Raw genomic sequence first — 27,106 nt, 5'->3', positions numbered from 1 at the left:
AACTTACGTATCATGATTTGTTGGCTCGAATCACAGCTCACTCCCATTCCAGCCTGATTTTGTGCTTTCATGCGAAATGTGTAAGAGGTTCCAGGTTCTAATCCCGTCACAGTAAATTGTCCAGCCTTGGCAGATGCTACACCAACCTAAATAACAAACCAAAACGGATTTACTTTCTTCTGCCGTCTTACCCCTACCCCAAAAATACAAAGCAGACGGATCTAAAAAGAGAACTATATGTCCGATTGTTTTCACAAAAGATTGTCTACTCGTATGATAAAAATCCTTTGATCTTGCACAGTTGCCTAATTAGAAAAATTATACAGTACAGTAGTAATTAGAAAATTATACAGTAGGGTGTAAAAATCTGAGATGACTTACTTCTTTCCACTCTTTGGATTTATCCGAGAACGCTTCGATGACGTATTCAACATCATCACTTGCTGTTGGTTGCCAAGACACACGTACGCTTGTGTCATCTTTCATCTGGACTCTAGGGACTTTAGGCATTGCAGGAAGGGCTACGATTAAACATAAGTTTGTTTATATCGAGTAATAAAAATGTAGTTAATGAAATTAAAAATCAACAAATTACCCAGAAACACGATTTTTAAGCATATTCCGCTATAAATGACAATTTACAACTTCATCCGAAGATTTAAAACGAAAAACGGTCAATTTACGTCAATTATATTGTACAGTTTTTCTGTATCCTCTATTGGCTGCAAGTAGTGGAATTATGTGACAATGGACTTAATTTCTTCGTGTCGTGGTAAAGTTTAAAAAGGGAAAATCTGATTGTTCAATCATTAAAGCAGACAAATGATGATGGAGGGGTGATGATATGCTACCTTGTACTTTTATTGAAGTAGTGATGGCGACGTTGGATCCTGGAACTTTAAAAACAACATCTCCTGCATCTTTTGGAGAAACGTTCATTAACATCAAGGAGTATTTTCCTTCTTTAACTGTGATCTGTCAAACAAAGTTTCTGATACAACAACAACAATGCATTTCGTATTAACGCACGATAATTTAGCGTATATTCCGTTATATAGCATACAAATTGTTTGAACATTTGGCACCTTGCATCTCTCGGAATCATAAAGTTGTTTCCCATTTAATGACCAAGTGCAATTTTCAACAGCTTCATTAATGCGGTGCTGCAGAATCAAGGTGCCTTTTTCTGGTACTTCCATATGTGCCGGAGTAGGCAGACTAAGAATTTTAATCGGTGTTTTTTCCTGTATCGGATGCAGCTCATTTCGATCTTGTTGGGTACCTGGAAAAACTATGGCATATCTTGATAGAGCTTTGTACAATGGTCGCATACCACCTATATGTATCAAGAAAATTTGTATGTAAACCACTTTTATCCAGAAAATAAGCTACAGTAGAACAGCCACAATCAATACAGTGCTTTAGGATGCTTCATAAGCATATAAAATGCAAATGAAAAGTAATTATCTTGCAAGAAGAACTTTAAAAAGTGTGTGATAAATACATTATATCGATAAACTTTTGTCAACTGAAACAAGCTTGCATTCTACCTGAAATACCTTTTATGTCACTCTGTATGCAAGCCACAGTTTGAAAGCCACTGGTATAAGGTTTGCTTATCATATTGGCATGCCATCATCATAATAAGTTTACAAACAAATAAACAAAGAAAAAAAATGTTCTGGACACATTTTTTTTAATATTTAAGTGTTTAGAAATAAAAAATGTTAAATACCGGGTTGGTTTTTGTGTACAGCAAGCTTTGCTTTCTCCACATGATTTCCAACTTGACACTTGTATTCACCACTGTCATTGGCTGTTACTGATTTCACTGTTAGCTGGCGAAGGGAGCTGGTGTAAAATTCTTGACGTTAGCAAATTAAACATAAACAGAAATCCTGCATCGTATCTAACATTCATGACAATACAAAGTTTTAACAGTCTCCTTGGTGTTGATAAAGTGTACATTACTTATGATATAACAGTTCAACCTCACTAAACTGACACTGATATATTCCAGGCCATTGACAAGCAGTTTTTAAATATCTATATGTTTTTTGTTGTTGTTTCTTATGCTTTGACCTTTGACCAATTAAGTTTTACCCATCTGAGGTCATCTCATATTTGTCAGAAGTCTTTTGTAGAAGTTTGTTCTCTTTCCACCATTTTGCCTCCCTTGCCTTCTCGTTTTCTTTTAGTCTACATTGTATCACAGCATCGGCCCCTTCATGAGCTGAAATACTTGGCTCAGGTGGCTTGGCAAATATTGAGGGCAATCGAATCTCTAATATAAAAACAATTTTACTACCAGCGTTTAAAATTTTAATTAGACACTGAAGATGCTTTTTAGCAAAAATATTATAAGATTGTCAACTGATTTTAACCTAGAAATAAACATTTCCCAATTTGTGATATACATACACAAATTGGATAACTATATTTAACTGTAAAAAATGTCAAGATATATAAAAAGGTTAGGTGGTTATATTGACTGTAGATCTTTATTAACATATTCTTATTACAAACACTAACTTAGCAGTCCACATTAAGCACAAACATAAGTAACACCAAAACAAATGCCAGGTTATTGGTCGTACCTCTTACAGTTATATCAATAAGAGTTGTAAAGAGACCTCCAGCATTGCAGGCCAGCACTGAATACAAACCAGCATCATCTTTTTGAACTTTGGCAATTTGAAGTTGGTACACATCAACATTTTTGTAAAGACTAAATCTGAAGGTGAAAAACATGTTAAAGACACAGACCAATTTTGTCAAGTGGCTTGTGGTAGTAATAAAGATAGAACGTCATGTTCATGTAAATTAGTTTACAAAGAGAGGTTGCAATCATACAGCTGTGTGCAAAAAGTCTTTGTTGTTGTTCTATTTTTCTCCTAAAGGGGTGAGCAACGTCTGAATGTGTTGTTTTAATGCAAGTTCGGTAAATCATTTATTATTTATGTTTTTAGGTTTAGGAACTTCATGACTTCAACATCGAAAACCACTGGGTTGGAGCAATGCCGCTCAAGTTTCTTGCTCAGGGAAACACAAGCGACTGATATAGGATTAAAACCCACAACCTTGTGAATACAAAGCAATTGTGCTATCTAAAGCATGTTCTTTACTTTGTTGTTGACTAAAATAGTGAAATGTGTTATTAGGTGAAAACAAAACTAGTTTGACATATCAAAAACATATTTAATTCTATTGTTTTGAAATTTAAAGTCTTAGCTGCTGAAATTTATAGGTAAAAAATGCAAACCTGTTTCCAGTTCTTAATTGCTGACCTCCCTTATACCAAGTCACTTCGGGTTTAGGAACTCCACGGACAGTTAAACTTATTTTTGCATTTTTGCCTGATGTCAAAATAATGGATTTAGAGCTCCCTGAAGACTTCTTGGGAAAGCTGGCAGGAATATTTTCCTCTGCTGTTTCTGATGTAGTGGGAGATAGCGCTTCAGCACCGAACTTAACAGAAGGTGGAATAGAGTTTTCATGAACTGTGACATCAAGTTTTACACTGCAGGAAACTTCACCTTTTTGAAAAAAAATATTTGTAATTCACTGCAGCAACTAGTTGAAAAATAAAAAAGTGCTTTCCCAAATTTCAAATCATCACTGCGGAGACCAAATTTTTTAACATTTGTAACAGAACTGTTGTAGTTAAAAAGAAAACACCTGCACTGTTTGAAGCAGTACAAAAATAAAATCCTTGATCAGTTTGTTTTGTTTTTGGAATTCTTAGAGTGTGGTGTGATTTCAAATCTTCAACCTGAAAAGCAAGTAACAAAGCTTAGAAATGTTGTTTTTATGAGTTTTAGAAGTTTTTATATTGCTACAAAAATGTCATGCAAAGTTTACAAATGCTTTTTGGGAAATGAAACTTGTATTTATAACAAACACCGCCATAATTTATGAGAAAACAGGTAAAAAGTCCAAACATTGAACTACCATGTAATGTCCATTGGTTTTAATCCTTGCACCATTGCAGAGATGCCAAGTAAGTTTAGGTTGTGGGACTCCATGAACAGTGCATTGAAATGCTGCTGAGTATCCACACCTAACAGTGGCACTGTATGGACGAGTGACAAACACTGGGGCAAGAGGAAGAACATCATATGAACAGAATGGCTGGGATTCGTCTCCTGTAAAAGAGCAGATTTTTTTCCAAAAAACAGATAAAATTTTTAGCCAGTTTTACCAACATGCCTACAAAATTTTAAAATGAAGGTCAAGTACACGAAAGTGCACTACTGTATGTTCAAAATAATAGAGGTGATCTATTATATGGTCAGAACCAGGATCTGTATACCGACACAAGCATACCTAAAAATGCTGTATCGAATCATTAAGTATTTAAATGTTTAGATATTTTTGTGAGCACGAAGAAGCCAAATTAATGCCGCCCTACCTCTTTCCACCATCAGAAATGTTCCACACAATGCAACACCTCTGGCATTCTCAGCTACACAAGTGTATTTCCCATCGTCAATTAGTCGGACCTTTTTAATAGTTAAGCTGTATGCACCACCCTGACTCTGAGTCAAAATGTAACGGGAAGATTCTCTAGCAGAAATCACATGATCACCCTTTTTCCAATCAACCTAAACAGACAAACAAAACAAGGTAGCAAAAATAAAAATGTTTCCATTTCTACATGATTTTTTATTCTTTAAACACCACCACAGCATGTCAAACTGTTAATTAAATGTGACATGCTATAGTTCTGCAAAACATGTAGAAGCACATAAAGTACTCACTTTGGGATTTGGTGTCCCAGCAACAGTGCAATTAAATGTGACATTGGACCCAACTTGAACAATTTTTGATTCAGTTCGCATGAGAAACATTGGAGCTCCTTCAAATTCAACTTCTTGGTGGTCAGCAGGTTGAACACAGAGATCAACACAACAAGTAGCTGTACCAAGTGGACTGACTGCTTTGCATTCATACTTTGCACTGTAAATGAACAACACTTACAAAACATCTTATCAGTAAATATCCATAACTGGAGACTCTTTGGAAGGCTTCACTGTGCATTTGCATACGGAATAAACTAGTTATGTATAAAATAGATTATACCAGTTAGAATGCATTACCTGTCATACCACCTTGTTGCCAACACAGACAATGTTCCATCAGTACCTTCTCTAGCAAACCTACAATGAAAACAATTCAGTGTTTTTTTCCATCATTTCATCACACAAATGTATTTGTACACAAACCTATCTAGCATCACACTGTATTGATTATAACTGCATGAAACTGTAATTAACATAACCAACACAAAAACGTAGGTTTACAAGACCAGCTGGGGTTATAAAATTAACTAACTGTTTCCACTTTTCAGTAGTGATACAGCGAAACTTAGAATATGTTAATTTTACAAGAACTAGGTTTGGTTGAATAATTGTTTTCACACAACCTCAAAGTACAAAACAAAACAGCACAATAACTGAAATTGTGCCAAATAGTACAAATTTGAAACCATCTAATTTAGCTGATTTGGTGTATGATTACTTTTTAGCCGCTGATTATCTGGTATTTCGTCTATCTTTTGATGAAACTATATCAGCAACTTTTTAAAATTATATGCTAAAAAAAATTATTAATTTACCTGTGTCGTTCTCCTTGGTAGAGCTTTGTACCATACATGTACCAATAAATCAAAGGTGCTGGTTTTCCGACTACAGTACACTTTAGCACTGCATCACTACCCTCTGAGACTGTTTGGTTTCTTGAAATCTTTACAAACCTTGGTGGAAGACACCTAGTCTTTTTGTGTACAATTGTATCTAAAAAAAAGTGATTTACTAATGTGACTTAATTTACTAGTGTGAAAAACTATTGGGCGCCATAGATCTTGTCAAATTTTGCGTATAAGACAAATCTTTGCTGGTATTGTTGGTTTCTGCAATGACAAAATTTCCTTTCATAGTATTATTTGCAGCTGCGTCGGATCCCTATTCCCTACCACCAAAAGGTATGTTACAGTTATCACATTCTCAATTCATACGCACCAAATTCAAAAGGATGTTTTTATGGCGCCAATTTCTTAACAACAGAAATCAAAGTGCACGAACAATATGATTTCTATGTTAACTTTTTAATTTAGGACATGATAGCTTTGGTTACAACAAAAACAGTACTTAATTCAACAATAGATTTCATCCATAATTTTCTTACCATCCGCAATGACAACACGATACTTTTTAGTTGCCTTGAGACCTCTGACAACGCATTTGCACAAATAAATGCCACTCTGTTCCTGCGACAGCGAATGAAGAACCAAAATGCTGGAAGCAATTTTTTCCCGATCTTCAGTAGGAGAAAAACACTTGATAGTACAGTTGTTGTCAGAAGAAATAGGCTCAGCTTCCTTTAAATCCTGGTTTGCATTCTCCTCTAAAGGGCTTTTATACCAATCAATGGAAGCATCTTCCTGAATGGCGTTGTTTAAATCTTTTTGTGATACAGGAGCAAAAAACTCAAAATTAAGAAAAACTGGTTCTCCCGGTTTGAAGCATTCGGACACTATGTCGTCTTGACAAGATAGATTTTCAAGTGAGGAGAAAGAGGAGGATAAGAGAGGAGATGGAGAGTAAGGAATAGGAGAAGAAGATGAAGAGCTAGAGCTGGTTGATGAAGTTCGTTTTGCTAAAACAGGAAAAGACAGTTGAAAATCTTGGAAAAAGTAAAAATGCACAAACTAAGCAACTATTTTCATGCAGCAACGATACATCACACGATTTTTACAGGAGATGCGTACTTGTGCATTAAGCCTAAAGTACCAGCGACTGTTTTGAAGTCCTGCCTTCTGACTTAGTTATTTTGTCGAATTTATTCCACAAAAGTCAGAGCATAATATGCCAGAATTGGCATACTTTTTTTCTAACACATTACAAATCGTTGAATCTATTTAATCAACAGATTTATTAGCGCCACGACAAAATCAACTTGTGTTGAGGGTTAACCCAACAAGAGAGGAAGAAAGCGAAGAGAACAAACACGTCGTCAGTGGCAAAACAAAAGGTTCATCTTGCAATAAGGTCACACAATAGAGATCAACTAATTTTTCACGGTGATTATAGAGTTATTGATGAATAGTATGGCAATCATGGCGTTTGAAGCATTGCGACACAAACATTAACAAACTGTAAGCAATGTTGTCAATTCTATGGCACAAGTTTATACTCCAGATATTTCATACCTGTCATTCGGTTTGCTGGAATTCACCAAATTAAGATTTGCAAATTCTATGGGGTAGTTAATTATTTAGCTGACATATGGCTGTATCTATGATTGAGTACTTTTCGAAACCATCTTAGGATGTTTTGGACACTATCTATTCGTTAACCATTATAATAAGGGCAAAGGTCATGAAATGTTGATGGGCCAAGGGATAACCATGACCTCACAGTACAACGACTTCAACAAGTTTTTCAACAAAAACATCATTTTCGAGTAGTTTAGTTTAGTGTTATGACTACAGGTTGCTAATTTCGGAGTGGATATGGCAAATTAATTGTGACGAGAACATTCTCTACTAGGATCACGGCATGGGTGCACATCAGGGGCTTGAGAAACTATTGGGAGTAGTAGTGATGTGAGCACAAAGTAAAGCGGAAAAATCTTGTGCGACTGATTTTGCACCAATGTAAGTGACGCAATATGCTTGATAATATTTAAAAGGTGCAAAGCGTGACAAATCGTTTTCAATTTTAGTCGCAAAGTACCAAAAATCAAGGGACCTTAGTTCAGCCCAAGTAAAATGTGAATCACAGCATTTTTAGTCGACAACGGGTGGAGAAATAGGATTCAAAAGCGAATTAACAGCGGTAATATAGAATTTAAACGTATACACTCATTCAAGACACGCAGGTTGAAATCAACGCAATAAGGCAACTACTGGTTCTTGCCCTGTAGATCTTAAACGTTTTCGAAACTTTAGTAAGAGCGGAATCAAACGTTTTTTTATAGCAATATTTGACAGGTAACTAAATTGCAGACAGTAACGTTTATTGTGATGTGTTGTAATATATCTATCGTGAAACCTCGAGTTTCGAAACATACAAACTTACAACTTTTAACTTTTATATTCGAAGACATAGCGTTTTTTAAGTTGGCCTAGACCATATTTCCGTTTCAAAGTACATAAGCCAGTTACAGACGCTGATTTTTATCGACTTACCTACACACCACTGCTACAAACAGTTCGAAAATACAATTACACTACAATAGCAAAACCTCGTTTATACAAGAAAGGGGCAGTCACCCTTTTAGTCTTATGTTATGTTCAAACGCATGGCAGTGTGTAAACCTCCAGGCAACATGTAGTTCGAAAATCTAAAGATTTGGGTTCATGTGTTTTCTTTTCAACTAAAAAATGTCATTGCGAGCCCAGTTGCAAATATACTAGATGAAATGTAAGAATCGAAAAGGTTTTCGACAAATTGTACTGACTCCTATTTTAACTTTTTACGGTGATAAAACACTTGGAATGTTAGGAACAAAGATGCGCGTTAACACGTCTGGAGTATTTAGAACAATGGAAGTACCACCAACAGCAAGTCTACGGAAGGAAAAAATATCAGAAAACAAACAAGCAAATCACAAAAACAGATCAATAAAGAAAAGAAGACTTCAAAGTCATACTGTGTTAGCACGCAACACGCAGCAACCATTTGTAGGTGTGGCAAGACTATAACAAACAGGGGGTGCACAGGGGGGCAGCAAGCAGTGACGTGTCACGTGGTGACGTCATACACCTGGCATGATAACGGTGAGTTCAGCGCTGTGTTCCACCGCTCCTTCGCTGTTCATGGCTTTGCAAGTATATTCTGCTTCGTCGTGTTCACCGGCTTCTGTTATCAGAAGTGTGCACACGTCGTCTTCGGTATATGAGATCCTGACAATGTTTAGAAGTTACTTGTTAGTTTTTCAGGTTTATTCCTTCTGGTGTTGTAAATCAAAAAATGTATATGTAAGTATATGGGTATTAATAGTTAACTTGAATTTTTAGGTCGCATCTCAATACTATTTAAAAGGTGTTGCAAGGTGGTTATGATTTTGAAGGTACGTAAAAGTATAATTAAAAAAAAAAATTTGGATTATTTCTCTAGGGATAAAAAATCAATTCAATTCTTTCCCCCATCATCGATATAGATTACTCGGTGTACAATATAGTAAATAAAAAAAGGTTTAGCTTTAACACAACTTGTGCAGTGCTATGTAGACTTTTTGAACGTCAAATCACATACGTTCAGTGAAATATTGACAAAATACACTTAGTTATCAAACTCTTATTAAAGTTAAGCTTAAAAATTCTGTGTGATGAAATGCAGTAAAAAGATCTAAGAACAAAGCAAAGTTACCTAAAGTGCCGGGATTGCTTGATGGGATCTCCGTCAATGTACCAGATGATCTCGGGGTCGGGAACACCTGTAACAGTGCATTCAAACTTTGCAGCTGAACCTTCTACCACCTCGACATCGTCAAAAGTTTGAACAAACTCAGGTTTGCGTTTCCCCGGGGCCTGTGAAGGGTTTGTAGTAAAGTGTAGAACTTTTTGTGTAAACCATAAACTTATGTGAGATACAGACATCAGTTCAAAACTCACCGCTGCCGATAAACCATTAGGCACTAGAAATCCTACATATGAGTTATCATACGAAATTGCTATCATATTTGGTCGTTAATATTATTTCAGCACAATTAAGTAAGATTTAACCATTTGTTACTTAAATTTACAAAAAAAGGCATTATGTCCCATAACTTATAACTAAACTTCAGATTAGCATACTCAACTTTCGGTACAAATTTAAATTAGTCAACGTATTTCTTATGCAATGCAATTTCTTATTTTGAAATTAAAATCGATTTCGCCGCTATATTGACATCCTCACTCCTTATTCAAATAGAAAAGTTTTATATTCAGATCGGCAATTACATTTATGCTAGTTGTGAAGAAATATGAAGTCTACCTGTTCGCTTTCCTTCTCACGCACAAGTTGGGCTTTGAGAGCGGACAAAAATCCTGACTCTCTTTGACCGTTGGAGGCGCCAGAGTTCGAGGTTGGCAAACGAGCGAGTGATGCAAGACGACCCAGGGCTCGGACAGCGTTGCCAGTTTTCTGTGTACAAATTGTAGTGATAACTTCAAAAAAGACTTAAATGTGAATGAAAATTATAAAAACACTTACTGCAAGGACATGTTTTGTTTTTCAGGTATCTGTACGATTGCTTAAGCAAAAGGTTCTTATACACAAACAAACTTAGATTAGGTTAAAGTAAACCTATGAATGAACAACCCCAACGTTTTACATATAAAGTAAGATAGTTTCGTGGTCTGAGGTTGTATCCTAAGATCTTGTTACAGTTATAAACGTGGACACACCATTGTTATGCTTTGCAGTCACAAAATGATGACTTGATGCGCGGCCCTACACACATTTGAAAGATTGTGGCTTTAGTAAGTTATACCTGCCACTTCCGACGAGCTAAAAATCTCTTCAGGTTTTTGGTATTCAACTTGCTTTTCGACATCTGCTTCAGGTCGTTCTTGAGCCATTTGTGCTGCAAAGCCTTGTCCACGTTGTACCGGTTTCTGTTAATTCAAACTAAAACTTTAACTGCGCATGTTTCAATAAACGATTTTTTGTACCCACAAAAGCTTGAAAATCAAAACCCGTTGTAAAAACCAACACATGCAGTACCTTTCACAAGAATTGCGGTTCTAATTTACCGATTTACTGTTAATTAGAACTGCAATTCTTGTGAAAGGTACTGAATGTGATTTAAAATCATAATTCTTAAACTTTTTAGGCCTGTTAAAAAACATCAAACCATGCCACACAAAAATCTACGAAAACACAAAATGTGTTTCTGCCAACCTCAAAAAATCATTTGTAATTGAATCGTGATAAGTTATAAGACTTACTTCAGAGACTTGACGAGCAAGTGACTGATAAAGTCCTTAGCGTCATTGGATATTTGGTCAAAGGCTTCATCATCGAAATCCCATTTAACTGCAGTAATGTTGGAAAGCGTTTCCGAGTCAGCGTCACCAGAGAAGGGAGAAAGGCCTGATAACCTGTTAAAATATAACAAATTTACAACAAAACACGGTACTATAATCTCAATCAGTTATAATTTTTGTTCTTAATTGTATTTTATATATTCTTGATGTCTTGCCAAATTTAGGGGCCGAAAAGTCCTTGCCGTAGCCTGCATGTTTAATAGCAAATTCATATGTGCTAAACATATAAGCTTGTAATATGTTATTAGGTACCATACCGTTGAAACTTCGTTAAAATTATATCAGCCAACAGTTTCGGATGTGCAGCAATTAATTACCCACGATATTGAACCCCCTTTTCATGCAAAAAAACGGGTTAAAACCAGAAACGTGATACTTACAGGATGTAACAAATTACACCAACACTCCACATGTCAGTTTGAAAACCAATTGCGTCATAATTGATGACCTCAGGAGCGACAAACTCGGGGGTTCCGAACATCACCTATAAAAATAATAATGACGTCATTTATTACGTCATGTGGATGTGATGTATGTGTTAATTTTTGTCCCAAAAGATAGAAAAATTCTGTATGCTCAAGAATAAGTACATCAATTATTTCTCATTTAAATAAAACGCACACTTATTTTAACATACAAATTATTATTGGGTGAAAATGTTGAAGTTATTATACTTACCCTGATTGGTTCGCTTGGGTTAAACTTTCGAGCAAGTCCGAAGTCAATGAGTTTGATTTGAGTTCCCGTTTTGTTAATGCACATTATGTTTTCCGGCTTTAAATCGAGATGAACGATCTGCCAACGACAAAGGAACAGTCAAGAAACTGCACAGACTATTTATTATTAATTTAGGGACTGTTCCTCATTTTAAACTAAAATCTTCCAAAATCTAAGTCCTAAAAATATTTTAAGATCCGATTTATTAATATGCAATAAAGTATCGGTGGAATAAAAAAGAGTTCAAATCACAACTTAAACTATTTAAAAAGATTTTTTTTTAAAAGAAGGGATTTGTAGTTACAAATTTGATATTCCAGTAAGTCAATGATTTGCGACATTACAAATTTCAAACTAAACCTAAAACTTTATTTTTTGTTAAATAAGTTACAAAATGATAACTGTATTTAAAGTTAAACCAACTATTATGTCGGACTGTAAGAGAATAAGAATAAGATTTGTGGATAAGCCAATCTTCTAATTCAACCTCGACAAAACGCAATATTAATGTCAATAACCATCTGAAGTCAACATTACAAACATGTGATAAATCATAACTGCATTATTTCGACTTACACTGCTGTTATGCATAAACTGAACTCCGGCACAGATTTGTCTCATATATTTAATACAAGCTGCCTCGGTTAGCTCGAAATCTTCGTCGATGACTCGTTCGAAGAGTTCCCCGCCAGCAACTCTAAAAAATCAAGTAAAATCGTTGTTTGCATTATCACTATTCCTTCTATGCCTATCGGGTGCTTTTTGATCAAAAAAAAAATTAAAATAGTAGCTTTATATTAAAAATGACCAAAAGCATTTTCGCAACGACTCATACATTTCAATTCAATTATATTGGCTCGCTTATTCATTAACAGGAATGAATTAACAGTATATCGGTGACGCATGCAAGCAATTAAAACACTTTATAGCCATAGGTAATGTGATTAGAAAAGTGGTTCTCAACCTTAGACTGATCGCGTACCACTAGACCGATTTTCTATCGCTGCATACTACTCAAACAGTGTTGGAAAGGGTAGAACAAGAGGCGTACTTTTTGACAAGGACAGTATATTTCGAAAACCAGCAAGGTTGGCAATTCCAAAGGAATGTCCAAGATTTTGCCCGAAACCAAAACTATTCAGTTGAGTCAGTTTGGTTGCATTTCATGATCTGACTTGAATCAGGTATAGCAGAAAGCCACTCGTGACCACCTTAGGAGCTCCGGTGTGCCACTAGTGGCACGCGTACCACAGGTTTAAAACAACTGCATTAGAACGACTAAAAATTTTGGTTGACATGGTTGTTCCATTTGTTCAGTACGATCAGCGCACACGACCAATTTTAATTAATCATGAACGAGACTCTTTAGACAAGGTTCGAACTAGCGATAGGACATGACGTCAGACAAAGCGTCGCTGCGAATAACAAAATCCAAGTGTGACGTCACAATCTCGTGACGCGGACGTCACGGATCATGACATGAGTTTGACAATGTGCAGACTTTTTTCGACAACAGCTTGTAGTAAAATTACACCCTGGTACCAATGTACCGCCGTCGCAAGACGTATTTGCCAGAAGTTTGCATAACACATGCCAAAAACACACATAAACATCTAAATTGCGATTTTGTAGTTAAAACGTCGACTTGATTTGTAATTCGAGATGTAAAATGCAACCTGTGTTTTAGATACTAGAAATTTCTATTACGTAAGTGGCATATGTGCAAAAACGGGTGAAGATGCAGACTTTTCTTTTCTTTTTCAAATTCGTGTGTGTCAAAAATGGTTTGAACATATTTATATACTTTTCATTTTTTTAGCACAACTAACTTACTTCCAGAACAACACAACATATTGCTTCCCATATAACTGAACAAATATATTCAGGCACGTCACGCAGAGTCCGTTTTAGATTCACAGCAATACAAAAGTTTTAAGTATGCACATTTTAAGTATGTATATATTGTGCTTCTACAGAAAATCAAATTCTCATTTAACTTACAAGTCCATGACCATAGTGATTTCCCGACCATGACTGAACGCATCAATAAGCTGGACGAGTTTCGGGTGTCGGAGTTTGTTCATAATCTCAATCTCCAATGAAACAGCCTCTTTATCCTTTGCCTTAAGAGCTCTCATGATTTTTGCAGCATAATGATTCCCCGTTTCTCGGTCTGTGACCCGATGGACCTTACCAAACCGGCCTCTGTGAAATACAAGTGTGTAAGGTATTGATTGTACGATACGAAATATATTTAATGTTTTTTATGGAGAATCAATATGTACATGCGACTTAACATGCAGTTAGGACTATCAAATCTGCGCTTATTAGAAAAGTTAACCGCTAAAATAGTGCACATTATAAACGAATGCCAAATTTGTGTGTTTGTACTGTACAAAATGCGTACCAAGTAACCAAGCAATACCATAAGGTTGAGTATAAGTCATCATTAATAACTAATGCCTGTTTTAATGTTTGCTAACTATTATGTGAATATATAGATCAGAGGCCAAGCTAAAAGGCGATTGGTAAGACAAAAACTAAGTGTATGTTATTTACAATTAAGAAAGATAATTCCACTTACTGTCCCAACTTTTCATGGATTTCGTATTTGGTGGAGAATCTTTGGTTTTGCCGAATCTTGACCGCTCCGTATTTTACAAACGTGCTCTCGTCTGCAAAAAACAAAAACAATTAAATTTTACAAAAAAATAAACAAAGCTGCCACACTTACACCACAGACGAATAGAAATTATCAACAAAACGAAGGTCGTTATGAATATGAACTAACTAGCTATTAGGTTTCGACAACCACTACTTCATCAACTATCTTCTAAGAAAATATCGAAACTTACAAAACTTCAATAAGCCTGAATGATACTACTTACCTATAGTTTCAGTGCTGGTCATTTTTACTTGGGACTATAACTATTATTACTGTTACACTTTCACTATTGTTTACTGTTTAAATCCCCCAAAGGCCCTGATTTACAAATACTGTTAAATGCAGTAAACGCAGCGTAATCAAAAACTACAAACAATTGTTTTACCAATCGAAACAGAAACTATAGAATTTATCCAAATCTACAGAACGACTTCAAAACAATTAACAATAAACTTTATTCACATATCCAATTTGCATGTTCCTAAGAAAATATTCCTTGAGATACAATAGAAACGCAGTCTAATAACCCTAAGCTTCAAGCAGTATTTTTCAGTAAAACCCTAATCAATTCTACATGAGTGTACGCCAGCAATGGACGAAACCAGCTGGCCAAGGGTTTCTACAGTCTCGTGTAATCGAAATACGACTGGCATTTGTTCGTAGACGTTGGAACGGCGTCATAAGCTGTCATCACCTTAACTACTTCACGCCATACAATCCATCGTTAACTGTTATCTGATTACCAGACGATTTTGCAACGATTGCATACTGATTTGCTGTTTCGGATACGAATCGTGTGTCTGTTTGAACATGTGCGTATAGCTAACTTTTCTGTTGACAGTATGTTTGTTATAGGTTTATTTTAGGAATAAGGTGTTCGCAACGTATATAGGGAAAAATTTCCGAATTTAAAGTAATATTTCGGCCCATTTAGGTGATAATATAATCGATTAGGGTTTAAACAAATGTTTTGGAAAGATCAAATTTTTTTTAAACTAGAAAGGTGGCTTTCTGATATTCTTCCACAGATGGGTCCCCACACGCGCGTTTGTGCGGATTTAACGTCCTGGTTATTTTTAGATTCTTAAGAAAAAACTTAACCAACTTTAGCAATAACCCAGCTTTAAAAGTTTTGTCCGTATTCTTTTTGCATCATTATTGTCATATAATTACAAAAAAAAACAGTACATAAGAACGGGAAAAATACTTTTAATTTAATCTCATGCTTTCACCTTGATATTGTCGTTCAAGGTCAGTTTTTAACACAATTTTCCACAACTGAAAATGTGCTTGATACTTAATAAAACGACATAGCATAGCTGCGCAAAAACAGCTGATTTCTAATCACCGAAACGACTGTCTCGTAAAACGTCTGTCCGGACGTCAAGCTGAGCAATCCCGCTGTATTCACCCGCCTTAATCGTATACAAGTGAATTACTCCCTTGAGAGTTGAGACTTCTATCTGACTGACAGTGTACACATATTATGGGCTGTAAAAGTAACTATTTGGTCGATTAAGGCAAAATTTTAAGTACTGAACGAATAACCTACTGCAAACAATTGTTCAACATTTCAGCACATTAGGGCTTGTATTTTTGGCCTAAAACTTATTATTTGGGGGTTTAAGGGGTAAAATGGGTGAATCCAATAAAAAGTTACAATTTTTTTTAGAATACCTTACATTGCACCAAACAACAAACAATGAACCTCTCAGATTATGTACTTTAGTCAGTACAGTCGTTTTTTTTTTTTTTTTTTTTTGGGGGGGGGAGGCTGTGGGTGAACCACTGGGTCGTTTGGGGTCAAACTTCAGGAGGGTGAAATTTGGAACAATAACTAACATCTGTGCAAATTTGAATAAATTTAAAGCACTCTTTCTTGACCAAACTCATTTAACAAACCAGCGTTAGACAGAAATGAATATTTGGGGGTTTAAGGGGTGAAAATGGGTGAATCGAAAAAAAAAGATACAAAATTCTTTGAAATATCTTATATTGCACCAAACGACACAGCATCACTCAGAGATGCTGTACTTTAGTCAGTACAGCCGTTTTTAAAAATACGTTTTGGGGGCCTGCGGGTGAACCGCTGGGTTATTTGGGGTCAAACTTCAGGAGGATCAAATTTGGATTAATAACTGACATTTGTGTAAATTTTATTAAATTTGGAGCACTCTTTCTTGACCAAACGCGTTTACAAACCAGCGTTAGACAGAAAAAAGAAAAAAAAATACGGACAAAAACAATATGTGTCCCCTTCATAGAAGCCCATAATTAACTACAAATGATTTACAGAAATACATTTAACTAAGTTCAAAATATACTGACTGCTCGATGAAAGAGTTTTTTCCAAACAAAATTTTAAACAAATTGTAGTCATCTGTTTTAAAGTCAAAAAAGCAAGAAAAGAAAGATTTGAACCGTTGTTTAGATTTTAGAACCAACACCACAAAATATTACCTTCTTCTTCTGATGATGAGTCTGCACCGTTTTCCATGGTTACTTGCACGTTGCGAACAATATCTGACGTTGCGCCTGGTTTGCTAGCTCCATACAAGTTTTCAGCACTAACTCTGTAAGTGTTGCGAAACAAGCATTAGACAAAACAGTGTGGATTCTAATAGTCATTGATTGAAATCCGAACAAACCTTTGTTTTGTACACATTTACATATCGTTGACAATCAACAATTGGATAATAAAGTGGCACAACTGTTCAACACAGTCAATATTATAGTTACAGCTGCATCAAATAGTTTATTGCAACTGTTTAATCCCCATTTTTAACAACTACAGTTTTTGCGACTGCACGACTAATTTACCGAAACATGTAAGCGGCGTTTTTCTCTAAGCCGTTCACAGCGTGTGATGTGCTGTTGGTAGACGCAACTTCACTCCATACTTTGTTTCCCGATCCGTTTTCTCGCACCTATGTACAAGCAACAATGTTTGCAGAAAGCAAAACGTTTGCAAATCATGTTAGGAGGCGGTCTGGCTTACAATTACATTGTCCATGTAACAGTTGTATCCGCGTGGTATTAAAAAACTCTTAACTTTGTTTAGAAATTAATCAAAGATAAATATTTATCCCATTTAAGACAGTTCACCACATTGACAGAATTGTATTCAAACGCAATACAGGCTTTGAAAGTTTGTATGTAAGATATTGCTACCCGGCATAATATCAAGTTTATAGAGCTATGCTGGAAATTGTACTTTTTTCCGACGTTTCGACGTCCGATACAGGTCGCCTTCACCAGGCAGTGTCAAAACGTCGGAGTAAAAATACAATTGCCTTGCCTTGATTTGAAAGTTTGTTTTAGTAACGGTTTGTATTAAAACCTCTCGGCCATTCTCAACATTTGATCACATCTTGTCACTTACTTTGCACATTTCCAAGATATAAGACTTGATTGGGCTTCCACCATCGTATCCACTTCCATACCAAGACACAACAATAGTATCACCAGTACCACTTTGAGCAAATGGTTTACCTGGTGGGTCAGGAACGTCTGACAAAAATGAGTTCATATTATTCTTTTGTGTATTATTTTATACGCATTCACCCTGTTATTGGCTTCCTGGCTACACATAATATGAATTTAAAATTTATCTCCTACTGAATGGAATAGTGTTTTTTTTTCGTGACTTAGTTTCAAACAAGTCTAATTTTGTTCATGTGGCAAGTAGCCAACTTGCATGACTTTGCACTCAGTCTGTTCAATTGCAGTTGGTGTACAGTGGACATTATAGTTAGCTTCAATGTGTTTATATGTCCAACTTTGAATGTGTGTTCAATGATTTAGATTGAATTATTTATCAGGTTATTTTTTTATTTGAAAAATCAATAAAATAAGGTTGCACTTAACATCAATATAAGCAACATTATATATCGCTGTCTACCAGTATTACGCCAAATATAGATGTTCTTGTGAACTGAAAACGCACTGCGCTGCGCTCTGTAATCAATAACGACTTGGTTGTACCCGTTATACAATGAAACTAGAAACGCGTGGCGTTAATGTAATATGTGTATTGAAAGGTTACACTATTGGACATCTGCTTCACTTGTGGCGCACATTTCTGTCTTTCATACTACTGCCTTGAACTCACCACAAGATCAGAAAACGTAAAAAGAATCTGAGCAAAACGGTACAAGCCAGTATTTGAGTGTAAAACATCACAACGTTTCGACAGTTTCTTTTGTAATCTTTAGGTGAAATAAAACCGTGGTTTGTGCTTTGCTTTACACTAAAATATTGGCCTGTATCTTTTTGCACAGTATATCTAAAACCGTACATTGTGCACCTAAGAAAAAATAATCATTTTTGCTTTGCAGTCTAAAGGGTAGTGCGATTTTGAATTATGATTTTTGGGATAAAATTTTTTTTTTAATTTTGCAGGTTAACACCACCCTGGTATTGCACGTTCTTCAAATAAAATCATGACATTTTTTAAGCAATCTTGAAAAGTGGGCAAGATTGTGGCGATGCCACACAAATACAATAACCGTATTCAATTTGGCACAAATATACAACTTAGTAATTCTTAGTTTTAAGAATGTCATCACTTACCGACAACTTTCACACTGACAGAGAACTGATCAACGCCAGCTGAGTTTGTGACTTGTAGAGTATAACAGCCTGAGTCATCTCGTTCACTCTTTGCAATAGTAAGAGCCGAGAGAAACCTTGTGGTCTCGATATTGCACTGACTACTGTGTTTGATCTAAATACAAGACATGGTGATATGTTATTTGTTTAGGGTTCTTGAAGTGTGAAACAGGTTTCTTTAAACATGTATGTGGTATTAAGAGTGTGTTTTGAGTGCATTAAAAACACTAACCTAACCGTAAGTTGATTATAGTTATGTTTGGAGTTTTTCCGAATAAGATAGCAAAAACTTAACATTGGTAAAACAGTTGCCAATATATGTTGCTATACTTTTTTTCGATTACCAATAATAACTAACAACATCATTGCCACTTATTTGCAACATTAAGTAGGAACGTGGCATTGCAACCCATTTAAGTTACAATAAAATTGCCTACAGACAAAAAAAATGTAGTATTTTCTAAATTTCTGGTAAAAGTACTTTCTGGTAAATCTCTGAAGAAATGCAGCGCAGTAGGATTCGAACCCAAACCTCATGACTTATAACAAAACCAACTCACCTCGTCTCGACCTTTCCTCCATACCACCTTCAATGGGGAAGTTCCGGTTAGAGCGCAACACAAGCTGATTGGGTTGCCCCTGACAACCGTGGTGTCACGTGGTCCATCGGTAACCTCGGCTGGTTTAATTGAATTCTGCGACGATGTGGACTTTTTCTTCGCGTATTTTGATGTTCCGCTATCGGGAGGAGGTTCTGTTACAAAAGCTCGTTTTCAAAACAGTTGAAGGTTTGTATTGAATTTAGACAATGTTAAGGAACAAATCTGGTAACTCCAGTGACTGTTATAACTGAATTACCGGTGGAATACTTAGCAGAACTCAAATAATCGTGAAACGTTTAAACATTCATTGGACTGTATAGCACCAAATTGCAAAACTTATTGTACTCAAACAGAATATTGTATTTTGTGTATGTTCAGCAATTTTAATGTTCATAAGACTGAAATTCTATAATCAACAATAAATGACTTGGTTCACAATCAGGCTTTCCCAATGTTAAACAATAAATTTTGCTGAAAAAAAACGATAATATACCGATAAACTTCTGAGTGATTATAACGATTTGTGTAAGATGGCCAATGCTTCCTTTATTTTTTACTTTTTCTGCGAAGTATGCCTTTTGGCCTAATTACGGACGAGAGGTCGTATGAAACCACATCTGCTGTTTAGCCTAACCATTACTCGGCCTATGACAAAAACAACTTAGTTGGATAAAGCTATCGGCTTAGATAAAGCCCAGGATTTCTATCAAAATCGACCTGGTACAATCTTGACAAGTTCCGCTCGCATTTTCTCTGAAACCGGTGGCTTGTCATTTGAGGGAATCCACCTTTTCTTCGAGGCTTCAGTAGTGAGAGCCTGGTATACTGGGCTCATAGACAAATGCTCAGCTTGTAAGGCCTGGGCCCGAGGTTTAAACGTCCTGTGTCTAACATACGACGCCGATGCGCTGCGGGTAATAGGCCTTTGTTCCTGAGACTTTATTTGATTGGGTTGGGTAAAACTAGAGGCCCGCACAGGTGGTCTTGCTGGTGTAAGTACAGCTCTTTGGCGCGCTCTGGCAACGCATGGAGGTGGAATAGATGCCACTGAATGTCGTTGCTTTTTCTGTTTTTGCTGATATTTTGTACCATCCTGTTTGGACACAACTTTAAACCAATCCCCAGATTTTTTCTGCATTTCAAGAGTTTTGAAACAGACCCGACAGATCCATTCAGGAGGAACGAAACCTGTGATCGACTTGTTTGCAAAGATTATCGATTGCAGTGTTGGAAGGCTAAGACGCGACGCGTTGCTTAAATCCGATTTTACGGATTCAGTGTCGGATCTGTCACCACTTGTATCCACAGATTGGCTTATATTATCCACGGCGTATCGTTTACTTGCTCTCCGCTCCACAGGGCCCAAAGCCCGCGCAGGTTTATGTGAAGGACTTCGTCTCAGCTTCACCTCATCTGGGGTCATATACCCGCTGTCCCTGGTGCTTTTTCTGCTCGGGGGATCTTGGCCGTCTTCAACGTTCTTATGATGCTGAATCGATCGTAAGTGTTTGCTGTACAGGTTTCGTCTGATTGGTGACACGTCACTGTCGTCGAGGTCTGCCTCCATTGCGTCACTGGTCACGTGAGAACCGACCTCTGAACTGTAATCGCTCTCTGCCAAGTCCTCAACGCTTCCCTGATGGTTTTGAGAACGTGGAAGAGCTGATGATAGCAATGTACAAACAGCGGATTCAGATAAAGAGCGTCCTACAGATGTTTTTGTATTTTCCCATTTAAGTTTGTTTCTCGCGTCGTCAAATGACGAATTAACATTCAGCAGATTTGGGTCGTCCGTGCTTTCCTCTTCTCTATCATATTCAGACTCAGAACCGCTGCTTTCCGAATCTTCCTCTTCGGAAGACGATGACGCAGTGACTTCCTCTAAACTTTCATCGTCGCTCAATTCAAGTTTATTGCCATCGCTTAAACTTTCCGTGGAAGGAGTAACAGTCTCGCTTTCGTTGTCACTTTCGTCCAACTCCGACATCTTTTTGAAAACGATTGGTTTTAAATCCGTTTGATCTTCTTCTTTCTCTAGCTCGGTCTCTTCAACTTCGTCTGAAATCTCCTGGTTCTCGGGCACAGATTTTTCTGGACTTTGCTCTTTAATGGCAGGCGGGATGTTGTCATCTTGCCTCCGTGGCAGTAATGAGATCGAGGGAAGCTTAAGTGAACTTTTAAACTCCGAAAAACTGGAGGAAAGTAGGCTCTCGGTAGAGACTTTTCGGCGAGAAACATCGCCACTGTTGTTTGGAGTTATCCGAAAAGAGCTAAAGTCAAGTTTTCTGCTTCTTGGAAGAGTCGGAGTCAGGAAGGGTTTATGTGGTGCTCGCTTTTGAGCAGGAGGGTTAGGGGTTCGAGGTGTCATCCCAGCCATCATAAGAAAGCGATGAGCTGGATTTGGCGAGGTGGGTGGCTTGCTGCTCAGGTTTTCAGTGGTTTGGAGCTTGTCTTTCGTTTTGGCAACATCCTGCTGGTCGGAAGAACTTGGTGGAAGCAAAGGATCGGAAGTATTTAAGGAATGCTTACTATCGGAATCTGCTACTGATGTATGTTGATTTGTACCCTCCTCTTCATCGCTTACTAAAAAAGGGTTTAACGAGTCGGTGCTGTCAAGTCGTTTAAGTTTTACAACTTGATCGTCCCCATCTTCATCTTTGCTTTCGCCATTTGCAAACGGATTTAAAGAGTCTGACACTTGATGCCGTCTATGTGAATTACTCCACGAGCTTGGTCTTGCAGACCTGGAAAATGGATTTACCCTTTCCCCTGTCCTATGGGAGTCGTGTTCATGAAGACTCTTTTCAGGAGATTCCGGATCCTTGTAACCGTCCTCAAAGGGATTTGACACTTTACTTTTAGGTTCAACTTTCTTAAACGAACTCCCTGGGCTGGGAGATATCTTTTTACTGTGCGAGAAGTCAGGGCGAATGCTGGACGATCTCATTACCGCTTGAGCTATAGCTATAGTTGATTTTAGCTCTGGCCGATTAAACGCATTTACGATTTCACGTTTAGGTGACGAAGAATGGCGTCTTTCAATTAAGGAAAAATTTCGTGTATTTTCGGTGGTGCTTTGTGGACCCGAGAATGTACTTGATCGTTCTGTTCGCCTCTTAGGGGATTCTAGTAAGTTTTGTGTTGCAACTGAAGAGCTACTAGAGTGATCGACCTGATTTGAAAGCGAATTGGCATTTTCCTTCGGCGTTTTACTCCTTCTGCTTTGAGATACAGCAACGTTCGTCTTATCGTTTTGTTTTGACCTGCTCGATTTTTTCTTTTTCTTCGTAGACTTTTCTATTGACCTTCTACCAGTAGTAGATTTCCGCTTGCTTTTTTCTGGGGTAGCCTCTCTTATTTCACCACATAGAGGGCAGTTCGTCTGTAGTGGGCCACAGCTAACTTCAGTTTGAGTCATGGCGTCCGCAACCGATTTTATGATCGGTCTATCCAAGCTCCTTGCAGGAGAAACAGGAGCACTCGACGTAACTATTTCTCTTTTATTCTCCTTTTCGTGCATCAAGGCGCTCGTCTCTTCCCACTCCGTCCTCCATTTTGTAACACGACACTTTTTGCAGATGAGATGTTTGCATAGAAAACATCTCGCCTTTTGTTTATCCCACCGGTCGTATAGGTCCAAAGCACCCAGGCAACGCGCGCAGCGAGAATTTGGGTCGCGGTGATAATTCTGCCCCACGACTAAAGCCCCATTGCGTTTTTCCCGGACCAGGTCCATTCTGAGTCGAACCAACCTCTCCTGGTCCCGGTCACGCAAGCCTCGGTCACGGTTGAGCACCGCCATCACGTGATCGAGTTCGTCACGGTCGAGGGCAGAAATAATAGTGTCCATTTTAGTAGCCATCTTGGATTCAACTTTCCTTCGAAGGACGTTTAAATTGCAGTGACATTTTTGTGGTTTTTAATTTAGTGTAAATGATTTGGAGATTTAACGTTAAATCTGCATGGAATCAAAGGTAAACATTATGTTAAATATCCCACATAGTTCTCACTACTATCTACCCAACCAAAGAGAATGTTTTTTAAAGATTACGTATAGTCGAAAGTATGTGACATCCTCTGGAGCTCCACGGTTTGACCGTAACCAGTTTCGTTTTCCGGCAAACTTTCTGTATGTTTCATGACGCCACAAGTACACTTTTCACGTTTATAACTGTCACATTGCAAGAAGAATAACTTTGAAAAACGGGCCAAGCCCACGAAGAATATACACAATATTTCGGCAACGTTTGCTATAGTGTATAAAATGTCACATCCTATACAAGGGTGCTTTTTAGTCTGTTACTTTTTGGCTATACTAGACCATACGCCAATGCCTTGTTATCAGCTTGAGTGATGAGACTGAATAGGCCGAGACAGTGTGCACGGTTTGCAGCTACACTCTAAATCTTTTCAGTGTTGCAAAATACGGTTTCTTTAACATCTCTAAACCAAGCTAAATCGAAAACCAGCTAACCAGCTAGTTTTAATTTTTACAGCAAAAGAGTCACATTGACAAAAAAGTAGCTTGAAGCAGATTTGCTAATTAACATGAAGACATATTACAGTTCAAGTGATGCGCACTGTCCGACCTAATCAACAATTTCGCAAATATAAGTTCCAATGCACTGTTGAATACCTTCCAAGCAATCCATGCACAACACGGCGTAACATGGAAAAGCTCTTTCCTGCCTGCTTATTGTCCAAATATTATGGTGGCAATAACAATCCTGACACTATCGAAATAATCGAACACATCTTTCCACTCTGAAACTATATCCAACAATAAAAACCTCTAAGTATATGTTAAATATGAAAAAACTTCGGCAATAAACCTGAAACTTTGTGCTAAAGCCCAAAGGCTATAATGTCCTTAAGATAAGTCGCGACCAAAACAATGGGTTTCTTCAAGTAGCGAAAATCTGATTTTGCGGTTGCAGATGTATTTTAGCATTCAGCATATTTCCAGCAGTTGCATTTGAGCTTTTGCACAACAAACCAATGTTACATCAAGAAAATTAGTCCAAACCTAACTGCACACAATAAAAGTGTAGCAGCTAAATTGGAATTGATTTCAAAATGCAAACAATGCGTAGTAACTGATACAAGGCCAAGATGTACGAATTTTCTAAGTTGCCTTGTTGCAAATTCTTGCAAACTGGAAAGTTAGTCCCTATGCAGCATGTGTGTGTTGCTTGAAAACATCGAACTAGTTCAAGAGTAGGCAAAGAACATGGCTGGCTGAACACGGGTCAGAAATACGATAATCAAAGATTCTACTCTCGCAAATTCCACACATTCTTATAGATGCACTTACATAACGATATTATGCATGTGCACAACCACTGAATACAAACTACCCTATCTTATAAGTAGGTAATAACTATGATATCTGAAGCTCCATCGAACTGAAAGTCATGGGGTCCGCTCTTCCTGTCATGTGCCGAAAACCAATTAATCAAATTCTTAGTAGCGCTTAGATATTTTTGTCCTTCACATGCTTTATCTATGACTGAATTTGTAAGTTTAGAAAACACTGATTCATGTTGGCCTGCACTTTCTAAGGTGAAAGTTCAATACAAATGCCCCGTTCGGAAACCTAAACAGTGTCATTTTCCTGAAGTGGCTATGTTGCTAATTTAAAAGATATCCCAATTACCATGCTTCCATTTCGCGAACAGCCGTAGTTTAAGATTAGTAAATGCCTCGAAGTAGGCATTTGATCACACATAATTGCGATAAGCAACAATGTTGGATTCGAATTGAACTAACGGCTATTGTTAGTTAAAATCTCCTTTAATGCTTTCTAACTAGAAAGGTGGAATATCATGGAAGAGGACCCATAATGAACTTATTTAACAGTTGCTATGTGACACACGACAAGTAAAAAGATTGTTTAATTTCACCTTAAAAAAAGTTCTTGATATGACTTTTGCAAGTGTCTGTTTAAGGATATTCCAGTTATATTTAGCCTAGAATTATACAAAGTGGATGTTATTAATAATAGGTCGTAGGAAAGTAACTTAGGCGTGAAACTTTTCCGGTCGTGTTATGTACGTTGCCACAGTTTTACAGGGAATTTGTGTGACGAAGTGATTACCCTATGACCAGTGGGGATTGCAGACAAAAAATGTTCTTGGTTTTACTGGAAAAATTTTGCACACAAGACCTGTATATTACAAGCACTGGGGTGGAAGTACGGTTTCCTCTCAAACGTTTTGTTTATTTGTTTAAGTTGAGTAACAATCACTTCCTCTTAAAAATGGCATGTCTAATGTACGCAGGGCAATGGCAAACGGGCAGAGCTGTTTGAGCAAAGGTACATAAAACAACCAGGTTAATAAAACTGTTTAAATTACCATAATGCTCATAGCTTTTTCCGAGCTGCCGTATTAGCCATTTGAAACTTACAAATGACGGCCCAAATAAACAAATATTGATTATTAGGATGAGGATATTACCAGAAGAGCCCAAATATTAAATATTGATCTACACTTAAGTGGACGAATACCTGAGTAATATACAACCCTTGAGCTTTAAATCCTTGTGAAAAACAAAATCAGTCCGTATGGTTATTAATAAACATTTTGCCTGGCTTGTACCATCAGATTCCTGATTCAAGAAAATGTACATCTTTTGAAACCATTGCCTAATAGTTGTGTACTGATCAAGAATTTTTCAGCTTTGAAACCTTGCAGTCGGTGACTTTCCATCCAATTTTCATTTTGTAAACAAATGAAGTATAGTATACAAAAATAGTGACATGACCTTGCCAAAGTTAAAGATCACGTACATGTTAGCATCATCGCATGCATTGATCAAAAGTTGACCGAAATTTCACTGATCGATCGACAAGGCTAATTTAGACACGAGTCAGACCGTTCATGAAGTGACAACGTGTAACGTAAACGTCTTGAAGGCGACTGAGCTGGAAAATACAACCTATAACGGGCGACGTTGTATGCTAATACGACTTAACTGTGGTTCTATTTTACTGCGGTCGAGGGATAGGCGGATTAGAAAGCGAGACATTCTTCGTTTTTCGGAAAACCCAAATCCGTTGTGAGATAAAATAGAATTCAAATTTAGAACTTGGTTTTACAGCGTAATGGTCCAGTGGCAAATAATAGCACTTTTTATATATAACTGGTGGATACACTACATCGACTAAATGGTAATAATTTATGTCAAAGCATTTAAAATAGTTTTTACTCTAGCTGTTTAGCTAGTGTGAAACGAAATATTTTGTCCACAATTACTGCCACCCAATAAGAGCCACATTGACCTATAAGTGTGCCATTTATATGCAAGCAAAGCCAAGAATATCAATTCACAGCTAAAACTCGTTGATTACATATAAAATGTAACCATGATGCAACTATAGTGCAATGGAACTTAAACGGAGACATTTTTTCATATAAATCTAACGATATATTAGCGGCTTGGTAATTACTGTGTTGTTTTTCTACTAGTTTT

The 27,106-nt window shown here is 37.1% G+C and overlaps 1 protein-coding gene across 2 annotated transcripts in view; it reads right to left on the bottom strand.

Annotated features, from left to right (window-relative positions):
• Positions 1-27,106, bottom strand: part of LOC145205018 (titin-like) — a 128,906-nt gene that overhangs the window by 27,974 nt on the left and 73,826 nt on the right. For both annotated transcript variants that reach the window (XM_080077642.1, XM_080077643.1), the window contains exons 37-66: positions 19,592-19,785; positions 18,993-19,146; positions 17,803-17,930; positions 17,241-17,347; positions 16,881-16,993; positions 14,340-14,430; positions 13,757-13,960; positions 12,332-12,452; positions 11,717-11,833; positions 11,419-11,522; positions 10,940-11,092; positions 10,483-10,606; positions 9,984-10,133; positions 9,375-9,535; positions 8,769-8,908; positions 6,187-6,657; positions 5,618-5,795; positions 5,100-5,159; positions 4,761-4,959; positions 4,412-4,604; positions 3,952-4,145; positions 3,679-3,772; positions 3,263-3,536; positions 2,598-2,734; positions 2,104-2,284; positions 1,736-1,851; positions 1,086-1,291; positions 852-975; positions 382-521; positions 8-146 (exon numbers count right to left, since the gene is read on the bottom strand). In XM_080077642.1, coding sequence (XP_079933768.1) covers positions 8-146; positions 382-521; positions 852-975; positions 1,086-1,291; positions 1,736-1,851; positions 2,104-2,284; positions 2,598-2,734; positions 3,263-3,536; positions 3,679-3,772; positions 3,952-4,145; positions 4,412-4,604; positions 4,761-4,959; positions 5,100-5,159; positions 5,618-5,795; positions 6,187-6,657; positions 8,769-8,908; positions 9,375-9,535; positions 9,984-10,133; positions 10,483-10,606; positions 10,940-11,092; positions 11,419-11,522; positions 11,717-11,833; positions 12,332-12,452; positions 13,757-13,960; positions 14,340-14,430; positions 16,881-16,993; positions 17,241-17,347; positions 17,803-17,930; positions 18,993-19,146; positions 19,592-19,785 — 4,767 coding nt within the window. The remainder of the gene's footprint in view (positions 1-7; positions 147-381; positions 522-851; positions 976-1,085; positions 1,292-1,735; positions 1,852-2,103; positions 2,285-2,597; positions 2,735-3,262; positions 3,537-3,678; positions 3,773-3,951; positions 4,146-4,411; positions 4,605-4,760; positions 4,960-5,099; positions 5,160-5,617; positions 5,796-6,186; positions 6,658-8,768; positions 8,909-9,374; positions 9,536-9,983; positions 10,134-10,482; positions 10,607-10,939; positions 11,093-11,418; positions 11,523-11,716; positions 11,834-12,331; positions 12,453-13,756; positions 13,961-14,339; positions 14,431-16,880; positions 16,994-17,240; positions 17,348-17,802; positions 17,931-18,992; positions 19,147-19,591; positions 19,786-27,106) is intronic.

Source organism: Phallusia mammillata, chromosome 8 (assembly GCF_965637545.1).
Source record: "Phallusia mammillata chromosome 8, kaPhaMamm4.hap1.1, whole genome shotgun sequence".
Classification (NCBI taxonomy): domain Eukaryota; kingdom Metazoa; phylum Chordata; class Ascidiacea; order Phlebobranchia; family Ascidiidae; genus Phallusia; species Phallusia mammillata.
This window is presented reverse-complemented; position numbering and strand designations above follow the sequence as displayed.